This window comes from Triturus cristatus, chromosome 11 (genome assembly GCF_964204655.1).
Source record: "Triturus cristatus chromosome 11, aTriCri1.1, whole genome shotgun sequence".
Lineage (NCBI taxonomy): Eukaryota > Metazoa > Chordata > Amphibia > Caudata > Salamandridae > Triturus > Triturus cristatus.
This window is the reverse complement of record NC_140594.1, coordinates 755,917,973-755,938,013: the sequence shown is the minus strand read 5'-3', so window position 1 is coordinate 755,938,013 and position 20,041 is coordinate 755,917,973. Positions and strand designations below refer to the sequence as shown.

The following is a 20,041-nucleotide window of genomic DNA, read 5'->3' as shown; positions in this document are numbered from 1 at the left end:
AATGCTGGGAGCGCAGGCGGCTATGTTGGCCAGTTGATTGCAGAGCCGAGGGGCGAGCAGGTGCCGTTCCCGGCGCTCCGAGAATATAACAAACACACATAAAGCAAACGTGGTGTCCGCCTCTTTGTACCCCAGGGCCTCCTACAAATTGGCGACGAGGCTGGGGAGGTGGACACACCCACGTCTGGCCCCGCGACGAGCGGACCGCGGGAGCTAGCATATCAGGAGCGCGGCAACGGAGCGGCTGCAGGAGTCCCGCCCTTCGAGGATCGGAAGGCAGACTACGCGGCCAAGCGGCGGACCGGCGACACCTGGGGGCTGTGGAGAGGCGGTGCAACTACCCTGCTCTGAGAACAGAAGGCGACAGAGAAACTATGAGTGTAGCGGTGCCCCTTCCCCACAGGGTGCAGAGAGAGGTTCCCGAAAGAAGCAAGGCAGGAGCACGTGCTCCTAGCTACTGTGAGAGCGCTGGGGGGGTCACGGGGCTTTCCATAAATACCCTCGACTGGCCAGCCCCGCCCCAGCAACCAGCGGCAACTGCCCCTGAAGAGCAGCAGCGCCTCTCCCTGGAGCGGGTACACGTGTTGAGCACAGAGCAGAACAGAGTGCGGCCCAAAACCCACCAGGTGGGCACAGAGAGGCCGAGTCAAGCACCTAATCACTGGCACACGCTCCAAGGCGGTGGGAACCAGGTTCAAGCACCAGACGGCCGCGCTGAAAAGTGCACAGATGAAATAAGAACACCCACCCTAGAACTTTCCCAGAACAGCCCTAGGGGCCACACGCATCACGCTGCACGCCATACGTGCTAGCAGCTGGAAGTACGTCAGGCCTCGGAGGTGAACTGACCCTGGCGCACCAAGGACAGGCCAAGGGGGGAGAGAACCTCGCGCCTCCGGCGAGGGCTACAAGCTCACGTGAGCTCAGTGCACCAGGGAGCCCCCCGCCCAGGACGGACGAAGAGCCACAGAGACGGCAAGAGGCCATGTGCGCCCAAACCTTCTCCCTCACTAATCCGGTTCCCTTCCTGCCGAAACCGGGGGAACCGGCCATGAAATGGGAAGACTGTAAAGAATACTTCCTGAACTATGTGTCGGCGCTGGAGTACGAAGGGGACGAGGTCTTTCCGAGTAAGCGGAAAAAGAAGATTCTGCTACACAATTTAGGCCCAGAAGGCATCAGGGTGTACATGAACCTAGTCAAAAAGGCAAGGCCCGCGGATGATGACGATGTGTTCCAACATGCCATGGAAGACCTAGACAGCCACTACCAACCAGTGGTGTGCACTGCGATCGATCGCTTCAACTTCTTTCAACGGAAACAGAATGCGGGAGAGTCAGTGGATGACTACATAGCAGCACTGAAGAGGTTATCGACCACATGTAAATTCGGAGGACTCCATGATGACCTCATACGGGACCAAATCATCATGCACACGGTGAATACATCCATACAGGAGAAGTTGTGGGTCAGTGGCGATGCACCTCTCAAAGAGATAGTGGCGATGGTCAAAAAAGCGGAACTCTCGAAGAGGTGTGCGGAGGCCGCCAAAAAGGACAGTGCCATCAGAGCCACAGTAAGCAAGGTAACTGATGCCAGTACCCAAGAGCGGAGGCAGCCAGCACTGGGAGGACCAAGACAGCCCCAGAAACATGTCACAAGAACGGGCACGAACCAGAGACCCCAAGGAGAGGACAAAATAAGTTGCTACAGGTGCGGAATTGGGCACATGCTGCCAAAGACAAACTATGTCCTGCCTTCAGAGCCAAATGCTTATATTGTGGAATAATGGGGCACTTTGAGAAAGTCTGTAGGCGCAAACCCCGGAAGACGTTAGTCAAATACGTGGCACAAGACTCAGGGATCGAGGAAGGAGGGGGCGAAGAAGATGAGCATCGATGACCAGGTCCTGGGCATAGATGGCGTCAGGACGCGCAAACCGCTGTGTGAACTTTCCGTAGGCAGGATCCAAATCTCCATGGTTGCCGACTCAGGGTCCCCATACACCATCATACAATGCAGCATTTGGGACAGAGACTTTGCAAAGATCATAGACACACACCTTCTTCCTCCGCATATCCATCCGGTCACCTTCACAGGAGAACCCATTCCCATGGTGGGGTATTGCCCACTACAGTTTGAATTCAAAGGACGCACAACGGAAGGGAAGCTATATGTGGTGGAGAAGGGACCCTCAGTGCTAGGGTGGGTAGATCAAGGTGAATTAGGGATCCAACTAAACCCAGGAGGCATAACGCAGGTGCTGATGACGGATCACTTACGTACAGACAAAGCCAACACGTGGCAGACGAGTTTCCCAACGGTCTTTAGAGGCACCATTGGCAAGTTGACAAAGTTCACTCACAAGATATGCCTCAAGGAGGGGGCCCAGCCAGTGAGCCACAAAGTGCGGAATATACCGTTCAACTGTAGGGACGCAGTGCAACAAGAACTGCAGCGCCTGGAGGACAATGGAGTGATTGAACCCATAGAGAGCGCGGACTGGCTGGCTCCCCTGGTTGTAGCCCGGAAACCCAATGGGAAGATACGCCTATGCATTGACCTGAATGAGCTCAACAAAAACATAATAGTCGATAAGTTCCCGCTGCCCAGGATAAATGAAATGTTGGCCTTGACGAAAGGCATCAAATGGTTCTCCACCATAGACTTGACTTCAGCGTACCACCAAACAGCACTACACCCTACGTGCAAGAAATTAACCTCGTTCATCACGCCGTTTGAGTGCTACCGGTTCCAGCGAATGCCATTCGGCCTAGCCTCCGCGGCGGCGGTGTTCCAAAAGTTGATGCATAAACTCTTCAAGGGCACGGAAGGGGTACAATACTTCCAAGACGATATCCTGGTCATGGGGAGGACCAAATCGGACCATGATGCCAAGATGACCAAAGTCCTGCACATTCTGCCGCGGAATGGTCTCACTGCGGAGTGGCACAAGTGCAAGTTCAGAGTGACATCAGTCACGTACCTGGGCCACGAGATTAGCGACAAAGGAGTCACACCCAAACAAGCGAATGCCAAGGCTATAAAGGACACTCCTACACCCAGAAGCAAGGACGACGTCCGTTCTTTCCTCGGAATGGCGGAATTTTATAGCAAATTTGTACCTCACTTTGCCACCAAAACTCATAACCTGCGCCAGCTGATGAAGGAGAAGACGGCCTTTGCATGGTCGGAGGCGTCCCAAGAAGAATTTCGACAAATTAAGGAGGACATCTGTGAAACGGTGCCTCTACATGGCTTCGACCAACAAGCTCTGTCCATCCTCACCACAGATGCGAGTGACAGAGAGTGGGGGGCAGTCCTTATGCAAAGGTCGAGATGTCAACAGTCAGCTTCGCGTCCCGATCCTTGAGCTCGAACGAAGAAAAGTTCGGTGTAATAGAAAAGGAGATGCTGGCGGCAATCTGGGCAATGGAAAGATTCTGCCTATTCCTTTAGGGCTCCAGGTTCCTACTCAGGACGGATCACAAGCCACTTGTGAAGGTGCTCACATCTAGCGGACATGCGAGTGCCACGCCTCGCATAGCAAAAATGACACTGAGGTTGCTGGACTATGTGTACAATGTAGAGTATATCCCGGGCTCCAAGAACAAGGTGGCGGATTACCTCAGCAGGGCTGCGGCGATGGAGGATACGCCAAAACCAACGGGCGAGGCTGAATACACCATAGCCTTCACAGACGACCAGGAAGCAGTCATAAGCGCACAGGAATGGAGAGAGGCATATGACAACGACGCGAGTCTCACAACATTTAAACGGTTCAATATTGCGGGATGGCCAGAGAAGAAGCATTTGGGGGCAGAACACCGCAAATTCTATGAAGTTCGAGAGGAACTGTCAGTTGGGGACAACAATGTATTCATACTGCGAGGAGACAAAGTTGTACCGCCAAGTTAATTGATAAAGTGATTAATACTGCATGAAGGACATCTAGGCATAGTGAAAACTAAGCAGAGAGCCAAGCAAGCATGCTGGTGGCCGGCTCTACACAATCAAGTGGAGAAGCACGTCAGGGATTGTGTCCTGTGCCGCAATGCAGACAAGACGCAGACCACTCTGCGTCCTCCACTGGGGAAATTTGCCCACCCAGTAAATCCATGGGAAGAATTGGCAGTGGACATCTTAGGTCCCACTTTAGATGAACAGAGTATACCCAAATATGCAATCGTACTGGTAGACAGGTACTCAAAGTGGCCGGAAGTAGAGGTGTGCGAAAATGTGGGCACAGACGCTGTACTGACATTTCTCACGGCCACGTTCCTGAGAGAAGGAATACCAAGAGTCATAACCTGTGATAATGGGCCTCAATTTACGTCAGACAAATGGAACGCTTTCATGGAGCAGAACGGAATACGTATCAAGCACACCCCGGTATATCATCCAGCCGGGAATGGCCTAGCAGAAAGATTTAACAGGGTGATCATGGGGTCAGTACAGGCAGCGATCAATGCTGGGAAGAATTGGGAAGCTGAACTTAAAAGTACGGTATGGGCGTACCGGATCACCCCTACCAAGACTGGATATAGTCCATTCAAAATACCGAAAGGACGCAACCCCTTTACAAGAGACAATGTGGCATGGAAACGAACGGTACAGAGTAAATGGTCTCCAGAGGTAGTGCGTAGCAATCTGGAAAGGGCACAAAAGATCTACACAGACCACTACAACAAGCGACACAATGTCCAGGAGGCGTCACTGGAAAAGGGAGAATGGGTCAGAGTGAAGTTGGCCCAGCTGAAAAGGAAGGGCGACAGCAAGTATAGCACACCGCTGCAAGTACGCGAAGTATACCCAAGATCAGCCTGATTAAGCGACGGAAAGGTATGGTCTCAGGACAGAATGTCAAGGTGCAACAAGGTGTTGAATTGGACTAGGATTGGAGACTCACAACAGGAAAGAGAAGACGACGAGAACCCGGAGGGGAGAGAAACCTCTATGGAAATGGAAGCAACCAGTAGCGACACGAGGTGCACCAACATGTAAGAGATGAACACCACCAGTGCACCAAAGAATGCAGAAGACAAAGGTATACGTGTGCAAGGGGAGGACCAAGGAGCGAGCGCAATGGCAAAGGGAAGACAAACGCAAGAGACACCAACCCGTGCCCTATCCAGTAGCGGCAGAGATACCCGGGCATGCACGCAGGTGAGATACACCCGCACCGGCAGGACAGTGGTACTGCCCAAAAAGTATCGAGAGTACGACATGAAAACATAACCGCCTATAGCGAGAACAATCGTTAGACACTGTATAGTTTGGTTCATTGTTTGTTGCAGTGTTAATATAGGAGGGAGATATGTAGAGTAGCGCTCTAGTGTTTCTGCCGCGTCATGGCAGAGAATGCTGGGAGCGGAGGCGGCCATGTTGGCCAGTTGATTGCAGAGCCGAGGGGCGAGCGGATGCCGCTCCCGGCGCTCCGAGAATATAACAAATAAAACACATAAAGCAAACGTGGTGTCCGCCTCTATGTCCCCCTGGGCCTCCTACAAATCCTGCAGAACAACTCTTCATATTACCACATTATACGCAACCATTGTGATGCAAACCGGAAACAACCAGACCGAAGCTTAATGCTAGTAAGGACAATGAGTTAACAGGTCCTGCCCTGGTCGCGATCAATACTCAAGGCTCTAAACACGAAATCTGCATTCATCTCGATTTGCCGGAATATACAAAAACACCGTGGCTACAAACACAATATATGAGCTTATCTAGATGGGCAGGGGTATTCAATGAAGCTATCAACGTTAAGACAAAGTTACATGCTATTCAAGGCACACTCAGGCCGGCACCACCAGCGCTTACCTCTCATTCCGCGGCAATGCTCAGAATAAGGGAATCCGGCTGCGGCATGACATGGTATTTTGAAGACGCGACGTAGCGTGCGTGCACGCAGAGTGCAGCCGCTACATGTCATCTAAGAGGCTCGTCGTTGAGCGGCCAATGCAGGAGCGCAAGGCTGACTGACGAACGACGGCCCGTGTCATCCCCTTGACTCTTAGGGGGTGTTTGAAAAACATTGGGCTGCGTTAAAAAGAAGAAAGCATCTCCACCACAGTGTATGTCGACTTGTAGAACACGGAGTAACTGTATTCAAGAATGGACATTTATGTGTAAACTGTATATAAGCTCTGAGATTAGAACAGCGTTAGGTTGGAATGGACGTTATATTCAGTAACAAGTATATTGTGTATTTACTGTAACAACATTCCTAGTGTACTGGGCATTCTCATAACACATATAGCATTTCAAACACACAATGGTATCACATAACATGAGATCAACAGTCAAGACTTGTGATGGCCATCATTAGAGGCCCTATGTTCAGAGGACATGAATATTCAGCGGTTTAGTCCTCCAAAGGAGTATGGGTACCCTTACGTCTTAAGTCTGTGAGTGGGTGTCTTAGTGGGTTTGTCAGTGGGTGTGTCAGTAGCTGTGTCAATGACTGGGTCACAACGGAACCACACCTTCCCCTTTATCCAAAAAGAGTCCACAGATTTGCACAAAATATCTACCCAAGTTGAGTACTTTCTACTAGTCAATTACTAATTGTTACCTCCTTGGGTAAATGTCCAGTATGTATTCTACACAACAGCTGCGTAATGGAGCTCGAGGAAATATGTCCTCTGTTTTGCCGTTTTCTGTTCCTTTTCTGCTCTGTTTTGCCCTCTTCTGCTCTGTTTTGCATTCTCTGCTCATTTTTTGCTCTCCATTTGGCTTTTATGCTCGTTTTTCTGCACACTGTTTTGCCCTCACTGCTCGTTTTTCTGCTCTCTGTTTTGCCCTCTTCTGCTCTGTTATGCCTTTTCTGCCATCCATTTTTGGTTTGTCTGCTTGTTTTTGTGCTCTCTGTTTCGCCTTTTCTGCTCGTTTTTCTGCCCTCTGTTTTGCCTTTCTGCTCATTTTTCTGCCCTCTGTTTTGTCTTTCCTGCTCGTTTTTCTGTCCTCTGTTTTGCCTTTTCTGCTAGCTTTTCTGTCCTCTGTTTTGCAGTTTTCTTCAATGTTTTGGTGGATTTCAGCCCCGGGGGCCCCATTCCTTGGGGCCATGCCAAAATTCAATGGTGTAGAGGCGCCACACCATCCCTCAGGGCCCAGACATGTCTAACTGGATGCCTTGGACCCATTCAGGGCACCCAGTGTCCTTTAGTAGGGCACTGTGGCAGGAGTCTAAATGCCCCCGTGGTCTCCGCCAGTTTCCAGCCTCCTGCAGGAGCCGGCATTGCTCATGCACACAGGGAGATGCTACATATACATGACAGCAGGCATGGAAACAGATGAAAACTCTGCTCCCAGCAAGCGGGAGAAGGTTGACAGCTCCCGCTTGCTGGGAGCAGAGTTAGTGTTTGTACTCACTTGGTGGGATTAAGAGGAAGCAAACAGGTATGTCTCGTGGGTAGGCACCCAGGGACATAGGGAGCCGGCCCATGTGGGCGGTGGTACCTCGGCTCATTAATGGCTCAAGGAGGGAGGGAGGGCCACACTGCCCTACCTCCTTGCATTGGCATGGGCTGGCCCCGGGTAGGTAGTGGTCCCCAGGCCGTATATGGCACAGGGGGGCAGTCGTGCAGCCCCCACCATGTTTCAAAAATTCATAGGCCCCAGGAAGGTGGTGGTCCCCGGGCCCAGGGAGGGTCAGCATGGCCCCCCTTTACATATTTTATTTCAGCCCCAGTGAGGTGGTGGTCACCAGGGCTTCAAACAGCGCCAGGAGGGGGATCCACCCTCTATTTTAAAAATGAAGCCCAGAGGAGGTGGTGGTCCCTTGAGCCCGTGGAGACAGGTCCGCGTGGCCCCACTCCATTTTAACTATAAATCCCTGAGAGGTGGTGATCCCCGGGGCATAATAGAGCCAAAGGAGGGGGAACCTGTGTGCCCCCCTCCATTTTTGCCACATGCCCTCAGGACGTGGCCCACCGGAGGGCAATATTATGAACAAGTGTGGGAGTCGACTCTTTTTTCTTTTTTTTAATTTTTGCCGAATTCGCTAATCCGTTGTGATTTCCGGAAAAATGTTTTTTAAAAAATGCTTTTTTTGGCGCTGCCAGTGTCCCAGGGGGACACCAGGACCAGGGCTAGGGGGTCAGGCTATTCCTACCATGTCCCCTTTTCTTTTTTTCAACATTTTGTTTGGAACTCGTCTGAAGTCGAGTCCCAAGATGGCTGCCAACGCTTCCTGGTTGAAGGGTTTGCAGCCAATCAGATATCAGCATGGGGAATGTTGTATCCACGTAGGACCCGCATCCCTAGATATACAAATTTGGATTTTTATTTTAATAAGTCTAAAACTGAGCGGATGTACAACAAGTCACAAAAGGGTGCTTTCTGGACCAAGAGCTACCTTTCTGCCAAATTTGATGTAATTCCGTCCAGCAATTTGGGCTGTAGTTGTGTTCAAAAACCCTATGGGAATTAACATTGGAAACATACTTATTTTAACCCCCCATTTTTTTCAACCCCCGCTTGATGGATCACCTTGAAACTTTCCATGCACAATAAGACCCAACTTGACACGTTTTTGGAAAATTTCATGAAGATTCATCAAACGGCACCAAAGATATAAACAAGTCAAAAAAAGCTTAGGACTTCATAGAAACTAAGTCCTAACTATAACTACCTACTGACGACTGCTAGTAGGTAAAATATATATATATATATATATATATATATATATATATATATATATATTCACTGAAAAAACCATAGGTTTTAGGGAAAGTTATAGTTAGTTGGACATTTCACTCGTACAAAACCATAGAAATTCCCCCGTTATAGTTAGTTCAGCTAACTATAACTCACACCCCCACAATGCACTGCTGATGACGTCACATATTACATCACTCATGACATGGTCAGTGACATCACTGATGACATCTCAAATTACATCACTGATGACATCATTCATGTGATAAATTGATGCATCTTCTCACACCCTAAACCTTTGATACACCCACTCTAAATTATAGACTGCCATTCTCAAAACCATTGACACTCCAACTCCAATAACTACATACCCACTCACTGATTCTTAGGTTTACACACACATCCACTCACTCACCCGTACAGTCACTCATACTTATGGTCACTCAGTACAGGACTATCATATGCACTCATGCACCTATATAGAAACTCACACACCACCACTCATCCATAGAGGTACTCACACACCTAGTCAGTCATGCAAATAATTAATCACACTGTCATTTACTCACCTATACAGTTATACACACACCAGCTCACTTACTCATACAAATACTAGCACATTCTTATGCTCTTCTACAATCACTGATACAAGCACACACTCATCCATACAGCCACTCTCACAATCACACACACTCACGTAAAGCCATTTATATACTCCAACATACATATATACTGCCTTTCACATATGTAGTTACTCACACATGTATCAATGAGATATACATTTAGTCACTAACACACCCATACACACACTCACCCACCCATACAGTCCATCACAGATGCACTCTTGAAACCATGCATCCAGTGAATCACCCACTCACACATCTATGCACAGAGTCACACACACCCAACCCACACAAACACGCAGGCACCCATACAGATACTCAGACGACCAATCAATAACCCATATAGACACTCATGTAGCTATTCACAAACCCATGCAGCCGCTTACACACCAACAGACAGACGGATACAGACATTCACACAGTTTAGTCACTAACCCATGCATTCAGAAAGATACGTTTAATCAGTCACTTATAGAGTCAGTCACACACCTATTAAAACATCCATTCAGACATTTATACACCCACTCATTCTTCAATACGCCTTTCCCTATATATTTTAAACATATTTAAACTTTACAGAACACAGTCACTGGATGATGTCATCAGTGATGTCACTGACCATGTCATGAGTGATGTAATATGTGACGTCATCAGCAGTGCATTGCGGGGGCGCGAGTTATATAGTTAGCTGAACTAACTATAACGGGGGAATTTCTCTGGTGTTGTACAAGTGAAATGTCCAACTACCATTAAAGCCCCTGAAACCTATGGTTTTTTTCAGTGAATTTCAAAGGTTTTTTAAATGCTAATTTCTAACTATAACGTGCCTGAAACCTATGGTTTTTTAAGTGAATATATATATATATATATATATATATATTCACAGAAAAAAACATAGGTTTCAGGCACGTTATAGTTAGGAATTAGCATTTAAAAAACCTCAGAAATTCACTGAAAAAACCATAGGTTTCAGGGGTGTTATAGTTAGCTGGATTTTTCACTTGTACAAAACCATTGAAATTCCCCCGTTATAGTTAGTTCAGCTAACTATAACTCGCGCGCCCGCAATGCACTGCTGATGATGTCACATATTACATCACTCATGACATGGTCAGTGACATCACTCATGACATCACTGATGACATCTCAAATGACATCACTGATGACATCACTGATGACATCATCCAGTGAATGTGTGTTTTTCTGAAAATTAAATATGTTTTATATATGTATATCTCAAGGTCGATGGAAGAATAAATGGGTATATAAGTGTCTAAATGGATGATTTGTTTTTGAAAAATTGATTGTGTAACTGACTGATTAAGTGTATCATAGTGAATACATGGCTTAGTGAGTAATGTTTAAATATGTAAATATCTGTATCAGTCCCTCACTTTGTGTATAAGTGGCTGCATGGGTTGGTGAGTAGCTACATGGGTGTCTATATAGGTTATTAGTTGGTTTTTTGAGTATCAGTCTGAGTGTCTGCATGGTTCGGTGGGGGGTATTACGTAGTGCATAGGTGCATGAATGAGTGACTCACTGTTTGCATGTGTTGAAGACAGCATGTGTGCAGGACTGTATGGGTGGATGAGTGTGTGTATGGGTGTGTTAGTGAGTGAATGACTGTCTCAATAGTGTCTTTATGAGTAACTACATATGTTTTAAACTAGTATATGTGACTATTGGTGTATATAAGTGAGTATATGTGAGAGTGAGAGATTGAAAGAGTTCCTGTATGAATAAGTATGTGTTTCTATAAGTGATTGTTTAAAAGACTAAGTATGTGTAAGTTTCCGTAGAAGTAAGTGTGGTGGTGTGTGTATAACTGTATATGCAAGTAAATGTATGTTTGATTCTTTATTAGCATTAGTGACTATGTGTGTGAGTAACTCTGGATGAGTGGCATTGTGTAACAGGATGTATAGGTGTATGAGTACATATATGAGTGAATGTATAGGACTGTTGGTGAATGAGGGGATGTGTATGTGGATCTTAGAATTACTGAAGAGGTTGTTGTAACTGGTATTGGTATGTCCATTGCTTTGAAAATTTTAGTCTCTATTTTTGAATGTGTGTATCAAAGGTTATATTAGGATGAGAGGAGGTCTGCCACTCTATCACAAGGATGATGCCATCAGTGATGTCATTTGAGATGTCATCAGTGATGTCATGAGTGATGTCACTGACCATGTCATGAGTGATGTAATATGTGACATCACCAGCAGTGCATTGCGGGCGCGCGAGTTATAGTTAGCTGAACTAACTATAACGGGGGAATTTCAATGGTTTTGTACAAGTGAAAAATCCAGCTAACTATAACACCCCTGAAACCTATGGTTTTTTCAGTGAATTTCTGAGGTTTTTTAAATGCTAATTCCTAACTATAACGTGCCTGAAACCTATGTTTTTTCCTGGGAATTTCAAAGGTTTTTTAAATGCTAATTTCTAACTATGCCTACAGAGATAGGACATGTGAAGGAAGAAGAAAAAATGCACAGAAAGAAAAAAAAGAAGTGCAGAAAGAAGCAACAGAAGTCCTCAAAGACGAAGAAAAGTGCAGGAAGAAGGATAACGTGCAGAAAGAACAAAAAGAAGAGCAGAAAGAAGCCTTGTTGCAAAATCATCCTGTACCCTCAACTTTTTCAGACGGATACTGGTGGTAACTGAGTCTGACTAACCAGTCCTAGAGCCAGTGCTATGTTAAAAGACACTTAGAATACAGTGAAAACACCTACATACACTAGGGAACATTATGCGTGGGGGTCCCCCTGTGATTAGCATGACCTCCTCTGTAAGCCCCTAGTATATAATAGGGCAGGGGATTTAAACTACCTCTTAAAACAGGCCACAGGGCGTTTTTGCACACGTTAACTCAGGCCCCGTCCCCTCCCTTCACCACTGTGTAAACACGCCCTGTGTCCGTTTTTAGTTGTGAGATTAAGTTCATTTGAATCCTGAGGGTCCCTAGGGTCCAACTAGCCCACTAGGTACCTCCAGTAAGTGCCACAGAGCTGCGTTGCAGAGAGGTGTATAAAGTGGCACGGCCTGGACCACCTCTCTGCAATGCAGCTCAGTGGCGCTTACTGGAAGCACTTGGTGGGCTAGTTAGCCCCCAGGGGCCCTCAGTATTGAAGGGAAATTATATCCCCAATTTAAAACGTGCCATAGTGCGTGTTTGCACACGTCACCTCAGGCCCCGTCCCCTCCCTTCACCACTGTGAAAACGCGCCCTGTGGCTGTTCTAAGTTGAGAGATTAAGTCCCCTTGAATCCTAAGGGTCCCTAGGGTCAAACTAGACCACTAGGTACCTCCAGTAAGCGCCACAGAGCTGCGTTGCAGAGAGGTGTAAAAAGGGGCTTGGCCTCAGAACACCTGTCTGCAGCGCAGCTTCCTGGCGCATACTGGAGATGCCTGTTGGGCTAGTTGGCCCTCAGGGACCCTCATTATTGAAGAGGAATTAATACCCCAACTTACAACTCGCCAGGGGGCGCGTTTGCAGAGTGCTGCAAGGAGGGTGCGTGGCCTCCGGCACGATGCCAGTCTTTTATTTATTTAATTTTTTAAGAAGGGGGGCTGTGTGGTTCCCCTTCTTATTCTAATTTATTGGCCCTGATGACCCCATCCCCCAGGGTCTGTCTCCTAATTATTTTTTTTTGACCCCAATCCCCAGGGCCGGCCACTGTTTTTTATTATTTTTAAAAAATATATATTTATAGACACACCTAGGACATGCTGGACAAACCGTACGTACCTATCACCATGACGATTTGCGTGATATTCATTAAAAGGCAACTATGCATACAATGAATCCACGTGGAATGTATTTACACCACTAGTGAAGCTCTGACATGTCTGATGCCTTACCGTGCCTAATCCCGGTAGACACCCTTGTCGTTTATTTATACAAACATGGGTAGCTATTGACGGGCACATTTAATACACATGCACACCAAGCCATTCAAAGGGGATTCGACAAAAATTCGACCAAAACTATGCAAGAAACCCCCCTCACGGTTAATAAAACACACATCCACTGCCGGATGTGTAATACTTTTTATTTTACTCTCTGGAAAGGGGACGAACATCACTTGAGAGTCACAGCGCGCTCCTGGCAGAGCCCAATGCTGTGTTACACCCACCATTGCCTGCTGAGTGCCACACACCTCTGTGTTGTATTCCACTAGCTAGTGCATATGCTATGACACTCTCTAGCCCATGTGCACTGTAACACCACCACGTGAATATGTCATGCCACACTTGTCTTCGCACGGGTTATATTGCCCCATCTAACGTGCCTTCCTCGATGCCTATGTTATAACGCACAGTGCTATGCCATACATATTACAATCTGGGATCCATATCTTTGTCACAGTGCATATGCAACGTTACACTCCCCAGCACATATTTTATATTACAACTTTATAGACTAGTTAGGTTACACAACACTGCCCTGTGCATATTACACTCCAAGGCGCATATCGCATAGCACGCGCTAGTGCCTGTGCTATCTCGCGCTCTCCAATGAATCTGTCATTGCGCACAATGTATTGCATATTATATTTCACGCCCGGTTCATCTTATATCACACTTTTTGGTGCATAGTTTATACCATACACTATATCTAGTTTTCATTTTCAATCGTGCTCTCGGGACTATGTTCTATATAACACTGTGTTCACCTACCCTTTTCACGGGCATTACATTTTGCGATAGGGGGTGGAGGGTCAGGGGGTGTTTCTGCCAAGTGAGCCCGGAGTCACAGTCACAAACGTCCTCTTCTTCCTGAATAAAAGTGAGATTATGCTGCATACTTGTTCATATTTTAAGTAGTTCGCACAGACACACGTTTTAAAAACAATAAAGTTCCTAATACCCGCCTTCTCTGAACAGTTAGCTTGCTGCCCCATCCCCCTCCTCCCTATCCTCTGTTGTGTGAATCCATGGACTAGCCTCCTCCCTCCTGCCATGCATGGTCTGATGTGCTGCCACTGCCCTCAATTTAGTATGATGTACCAGTCTACTCCTCCTGCCCTCCATTGCCCAATTCTATGCCCCATCATTGACCTCCTGCTTAAACTCTGTGCTTAGCTTGCTGCCCCTATTCTCCTTCCCCCTGCCCTCCGATGTCTTTGTGCATGCCCCTGCTTCATCCTTTTTGCCCACCATGTTCCATGGACCTGCCACTCCTATCTACTCTGAGTGTTCTGTTGAGCTGCCACTCCCCTCCCACCTGCCTAGCATTGTCAGATGACTGTAACCTGTCCCTGCCACCTCCACCCTGCCTGTCCACATGCCATGCCCCTATCCTCTTCCTCCTGTCCTACATGGTCTATTGTACTGCCACACCCTTCTGCCCTCCCTGGTCTGTTGTGCTGCAACTGCCCCGTGCGGTCTGTTGTGAGGCCCCTTCCCCTGAACTTTCTTGTCTGTGCACAGGTCCTGACCCTCCCTTCTATCCTCCATCGTCCTTTGTGCATGCCCCTGCACCCTACTTCTTGCCCATCATAGCCATTGTGCTGCCACTAACCCTCCCACTTGCCATGCATGGTCTTCTGCGCTGCCATGGCCCCTCCCACCTTCCCTGTGTGGTCAGTTAGCTGCCCCTGACCCCCTCCCACCTTCCCTCCATGGTCTGTGTGTATGCCATCACAGTCTCACTGTTGCTCTTCATGGTGTGTCTTGCTTCTAGTGCCCATTCTGCCTGACCTCCATGGCTATCTTGCTGCTCCTGCCCTGCCCCCTTGCCCCCAGCCCTCTGTTTACATGTGCAGACCCCTACTCCCTCCCTCCTCGCTTGTCTGTTCCATTGTAATGCCCCTGATCCATCCCTCCTGCCCTTTATGGTCTGTTATGCTGCAGCTTTCTCTCCTGTCTGTCCATTATGGTCAGCTAGCTACCATTGCCTCTTGCCCCTCTGTTCTCTGTTGTCCATGTGCATGGGCCTGTCCCCTCCCTCTTGCTTTCTATGGATTGTTATGCTGCACTCCCGTCCCACATGCCCTGTGTGGTGTATTGTGCTGCTGCAAACCCTGATGCCTGCCCTGCAGGGTCAGTTTGGTGCACCTCTCCATGTCCCTCCTGTCCTCTGTTATCCAAGTCCATGTCCCTACCCCATTTCCTTCCATGATCCAATGTACCATATTTGCGAACATTTTGAACTTGGTAAGAGGGAGATTTTGAAAAAAACTGGGGTATTGATTTTCCCCTTTGAGTTACATTGAAAAAGAGGAGATTGTAGACAGGAGACAGATAAAATAAAGCCCATTTGAGCTTAAAAAACATTGGACGTTTCCTGGCTGAATCGGGTCTGTTGGCATGTATGGTTGTACTACCATTGCCTCTTCCTTCTGCCCACAATGGTCTATTACATTGCCACAGCCTCTCTTGCAAGTCCTGTATTGTTGGTTTGTTGCCCCTGCCCCCCTTTCCACTGCCCTCCATAGTCTGTTGTGCTGCCACGGCCCTTCCTGCCTGCTCAGTGTGGTTAAATTGTTGCCTTTGTACCCTCCTACCTGCCTTCAATTTTCAGAGTCCGTGCCCCTGGCCTCTGCCTCTCAACAGTATCCTAATGAACAACTAGATTGCTAACATTCTATATTTATAACAAAAGTGTGGAACGCCTGACGTTATCTTGATGTAATCAAAACTGTAATACATAGAGCATTTCCTTTAGAAATTACATATATGAGAGGGTCTTATTGGCATCAAAATTATGGTTAGTGCTCTGAAAGACTAAAATAAGGACATATTTTCTGAGTTTTCAAATAGCGAGAAAGCACTTTTAAATTATTTGTTATCTTTATGTTTTTTTATCCAGTTGACCACTTGATTAAATGTTGCACTTAGGGGAGAGGATGTGGTGTTACTTCCAGAACTGCAGACTTTGCAACCAGGTTGGAGTTTCTGCTTCAGCTCGACATTCTGTGATTCTGGTCAAATCACTTAGTCTCCCCATGTCTACAACCAAAATGAATTTGTTCTTGTGTGATGTAACCAATGCTCATGTAAAGCACTCCAATACCTGACAAGCCTGCACTATATAACACTGCAAAAACACAAAATAATAAGTGTTTTGCACACTTCTGTCATTGGGCTATATTTGGGCTACATCTGGGTGATTTTGGGCTACATTTGGGCTCTTTTGTCTCTGGTGGCCATCTTGGCAGACTTATTTGTTGTGAAGTTTCCTAATTTCCTCATTTACTGCAGTCTCCTCAGTAGGAAATACTTTCAGTTTTTTACTTTGATTCCAAAGGCATTCAGATGTCACACATTTGCCATAAATTCAGAATGTTAGCACTCTTTTTGTTCATTAGATCACTGTAGTAAAGCTACTGCTCACCAGGGAAAACTGCTGCTGGTATTGAAAGTGCATGTTTCAGTCTGCATGTCAGAATTTTTTAATAAAATAGAAGAGGATTTGAGAAGTCACTCAAAATGTGCCCTAATTTTTCTTTCTGCAGCACTAATCATACTTTTTATGGAAAAATGAACCCCCTCATTTTGTTCCTTTTTAAATTAAATGTTTTAAGAGTTACCACTTTAATCCAAGCAAGATGGCTTCAGGTGTGCCATACGTTTATCATAAGTAGGACTGTTAGCGCTCTAGTTGTTCTTTGGAACACTCTGGGAAGCTGCAGTAGAACACAAAGGAATCAACTGACAGTCTCTGCCCTTGTTGGATGTACATGTTTTACTGAGAATGTCAGACTTCATTCTCACATGACTGAGAAAGATAATGTGAATTTACAGAAAATAAGCTCTCAGTTTAGCTTATAGATCACCTTCCAAACCTCTGTGGGAAAAGCATGAGAAAATATTTTTCTCTCAATCATGATATCCCAGCAGAAGGCTTTTTCACATGGTGAAATCACCTTAGGACATACCACAATTCCTAAAATAAGTATGGTACCATCAACAAATGATTTATAATGTAACTAAAGACTTAAAACCTTCTATTAACTGCAATGCTTTTTAATGAGGTGCTATCATGTATATTGGTCCCAAGATGGCTGCCAACACTTCTTGGATGAAGTGCAGACAGCCAATCAGATCTGAGGATGAGATGTGTCGTTAGGCTCCGCCCACATATATATGATTTTACTTTTGATTTTCTCAGGAACTACTGAACAGATTGACACCAGACCTGCAAAAGGCACATCCCTGACCTGAGGACTACCTCTCTGCCAAATTTCAAGTAATTCTGTTCAGCCGTTCGGGCTGTACCTTGGACTAAAGGTCCCTATGAAAAATTGCATGGGGAAAACGTGTTTTGGGACCCCCCTTTTTTCTCAGCCCCCGCTTGACGAATCCCCCTGAGACTTTCAGGGTAGGAGGGGAGCGGAGCGCCCCACCTATTTTGAAAATTTCGCGAGGATTCGTCAACCGGCGCCAAAGTTATTCCAAATAGAATGTTGCGGATTTCCTATGGAAACACGGTCCTAACTATAACTATCTACTGGCGACCGCCAGTAGATAATATATATATATATATATATATATATATATATATATATATATATATATATATATATATATCATTCTTGTTGTAAAGGCATTGCGTGGTAAAGGCATATGTGTGGTACATGTTTTCTGGGTAAAGACATGCATGGTAAAGATGTATGCATTGTGATGAAGGCTTTGTAAAGGCATGCTTGGTAATGGCATGCGTGGTTCCGTCATGCAAGCTGCTGGCAAAGCATCCACTACAATCTTACGTACATATCGCACAATCCATCACCAGACATCAAGCACACCTTAAAGTCCCATCATTCAAAATACCATCTCAAAGTGCACCCTGGAGGATGGCAGCTTTGGAACAAAACCCAATACACCGGTTTCAACTCCCTAAGAAACTAGCTTATACAGTAAATATAGGTTTAGCTTATTTACAGTTTTTCTTGTGTATATTATATATAACTTGAATTTCCTCCACCCAGTTGTAATGATACGTTAGCTGTTGCTTATGCACAGTAGGGAGGGGTATTTTTGGAGGTAACAGAGGAGGACATACTTTCATGCACCTTCCATGCTATGTATTGTGCTAGGCTAGGGCTATGTTTTATCATTCTGTTTTGTAGATCACCGACCTGAACTGCTGCCCACTCATACTGCTCTCTCAAATCCAGCACTGCCTCTGTCTAACCTACGTTGGGGATCTCATGTCACCTTTACTCATTTTAGGGCAGCCTGAACATCCAGTGTTGCTGACAAAGATGTGAATTCTGCTGTTCATTATATCGATAAGACTTTAGGCTTGGATATGATCTATGAGTGTATGATAAAAGTTCAATGATGGTATGTTGGAAAGACTCGTTTTCTACATACAAATTTCAAGCTCTTCACTTAATACTTGCCTTGATCTAGTCAGTGTGGGTGTTAGTCAATGGATTTTGCTGACAAAAGTATATCTGCCTATTTATACCTGGAAGTCTCTCTTTTCATCCTCGCTGAGTTGCAGATTGCGTTTGAGGCTAGAAATTTCTTCTGTAAAAGCCTGTTGTTCCCTTTCTAAAAGTCTGATAGTTTCCTCTTGGAGCATCAGTGCTGCTTCTGCAGTGCTTAGGCGTCCATCGACTCCTCGCTTTCCTTTGTGAGGGAAAAAAAGAGCAGGTTTACAATGAGAATTAGTCAAATGAATCCTTCTATAGAAAACTAAAGAGAACAATAATCACGAACACCACCTCCGGAAAATGTATGACATTTTGTCTACATGTTAATGCACACATGAGCTACCACTGAAAACATACAATTCTTTTGAAAAGGAGTCCAAAAATCATGCTCACAAGTTTTCTGAGCCACGTTGTTCCAGGAATGGAATAAGAACCACCCTGAAGAATATCCCTCTCCATCTCACATTCATCTAACCCTGGAGCCTGATGGGAATTTGGGAAGAAGCCCTAGAGTCCTGTTCTACCACGGAGAGACCCATCCTCTGCAGCTGACATTGCTTTGATAACAGGGTCTAGAGTTCTCCAGACATAAGCCCTCTTCTACCACTGACAATGCTCTGCCAATGAACCTCAAACCTATCCAAGAGGGATCCTCATCTCAGATCGTCAATGCTCTATCAATGTACCGAGATAAATATGCACACTTGCCAATCCACTGCCACTGTTCTGCTAAAAGAACCTAATCGTAACTTGTGTGGAACTTCTGTCAGACTGAGCTGCAAGCTTTGGTCATACTTTCCTTGAAAGGACTTTCCTCTCTAATACATACTACTTCATCAATAATAACCAACAGTGTTCTGGTAAGTCCTCCAATCCAGAACCAAACACACAAACACAATGTTGTACCAATAAAACATAACAGTGTGCTACACACATACTTTCATCTCCCTTTCCACATACATTGCTTATCAAGTGAAGCCAAATTCACACAGTTGTAGTTTTTTTTAGGATAAATATGGGTTTCATATGGGAAATCTCTTGGTTGAAGGGAAGGACAATTGGATATGATTCTTGGAAGAGTGAAAATACACTGACCTACTAGCACAGTAATATGTTAGTAGGACATGATAGCATCCACTGTTATTTAGAAGAGTGTCCAAATGGGAACTGACATACGGAATCTATAGGATAACTGTGCATAGGCAGAGACCTTCAAAGGCCTCCACACACACATATATCAGAGTCTATATTCATGAAGTGCTAGGTTTCTTGCCTTGTATAAACACATACCATTCCAGTAACTGAACCTCAACTTTACTTCAAACATATAATTCCATGTCCATTACATTATAATTAAAG

At 46.0% G+C, this 20,041-nt stretch overlaps 1 protein-coding gene across 1 annotated transcript in view; it reads right to left on the bottom strand.

Moving 5' to 3' along the window:
- LOC146785406 (uncharacterized) overlaps positions 1-20,041 on the bottom strand; it is a 2,064,968-nt gene that overhangs the window by 220,568 nt on the left and 1,824,359 nt on the right. Inside the window, exon 30 of the mRNA XM_085634420.1 lies at positions 18,715-18,878. Within this exon, the coding sequence (XP_085490546.1) occupies positions 18,715-18,878 (164 nt within the window). The remainder of the gene's footprint in view (positions 1-18,714; positions 18,879-20,041) is intronic.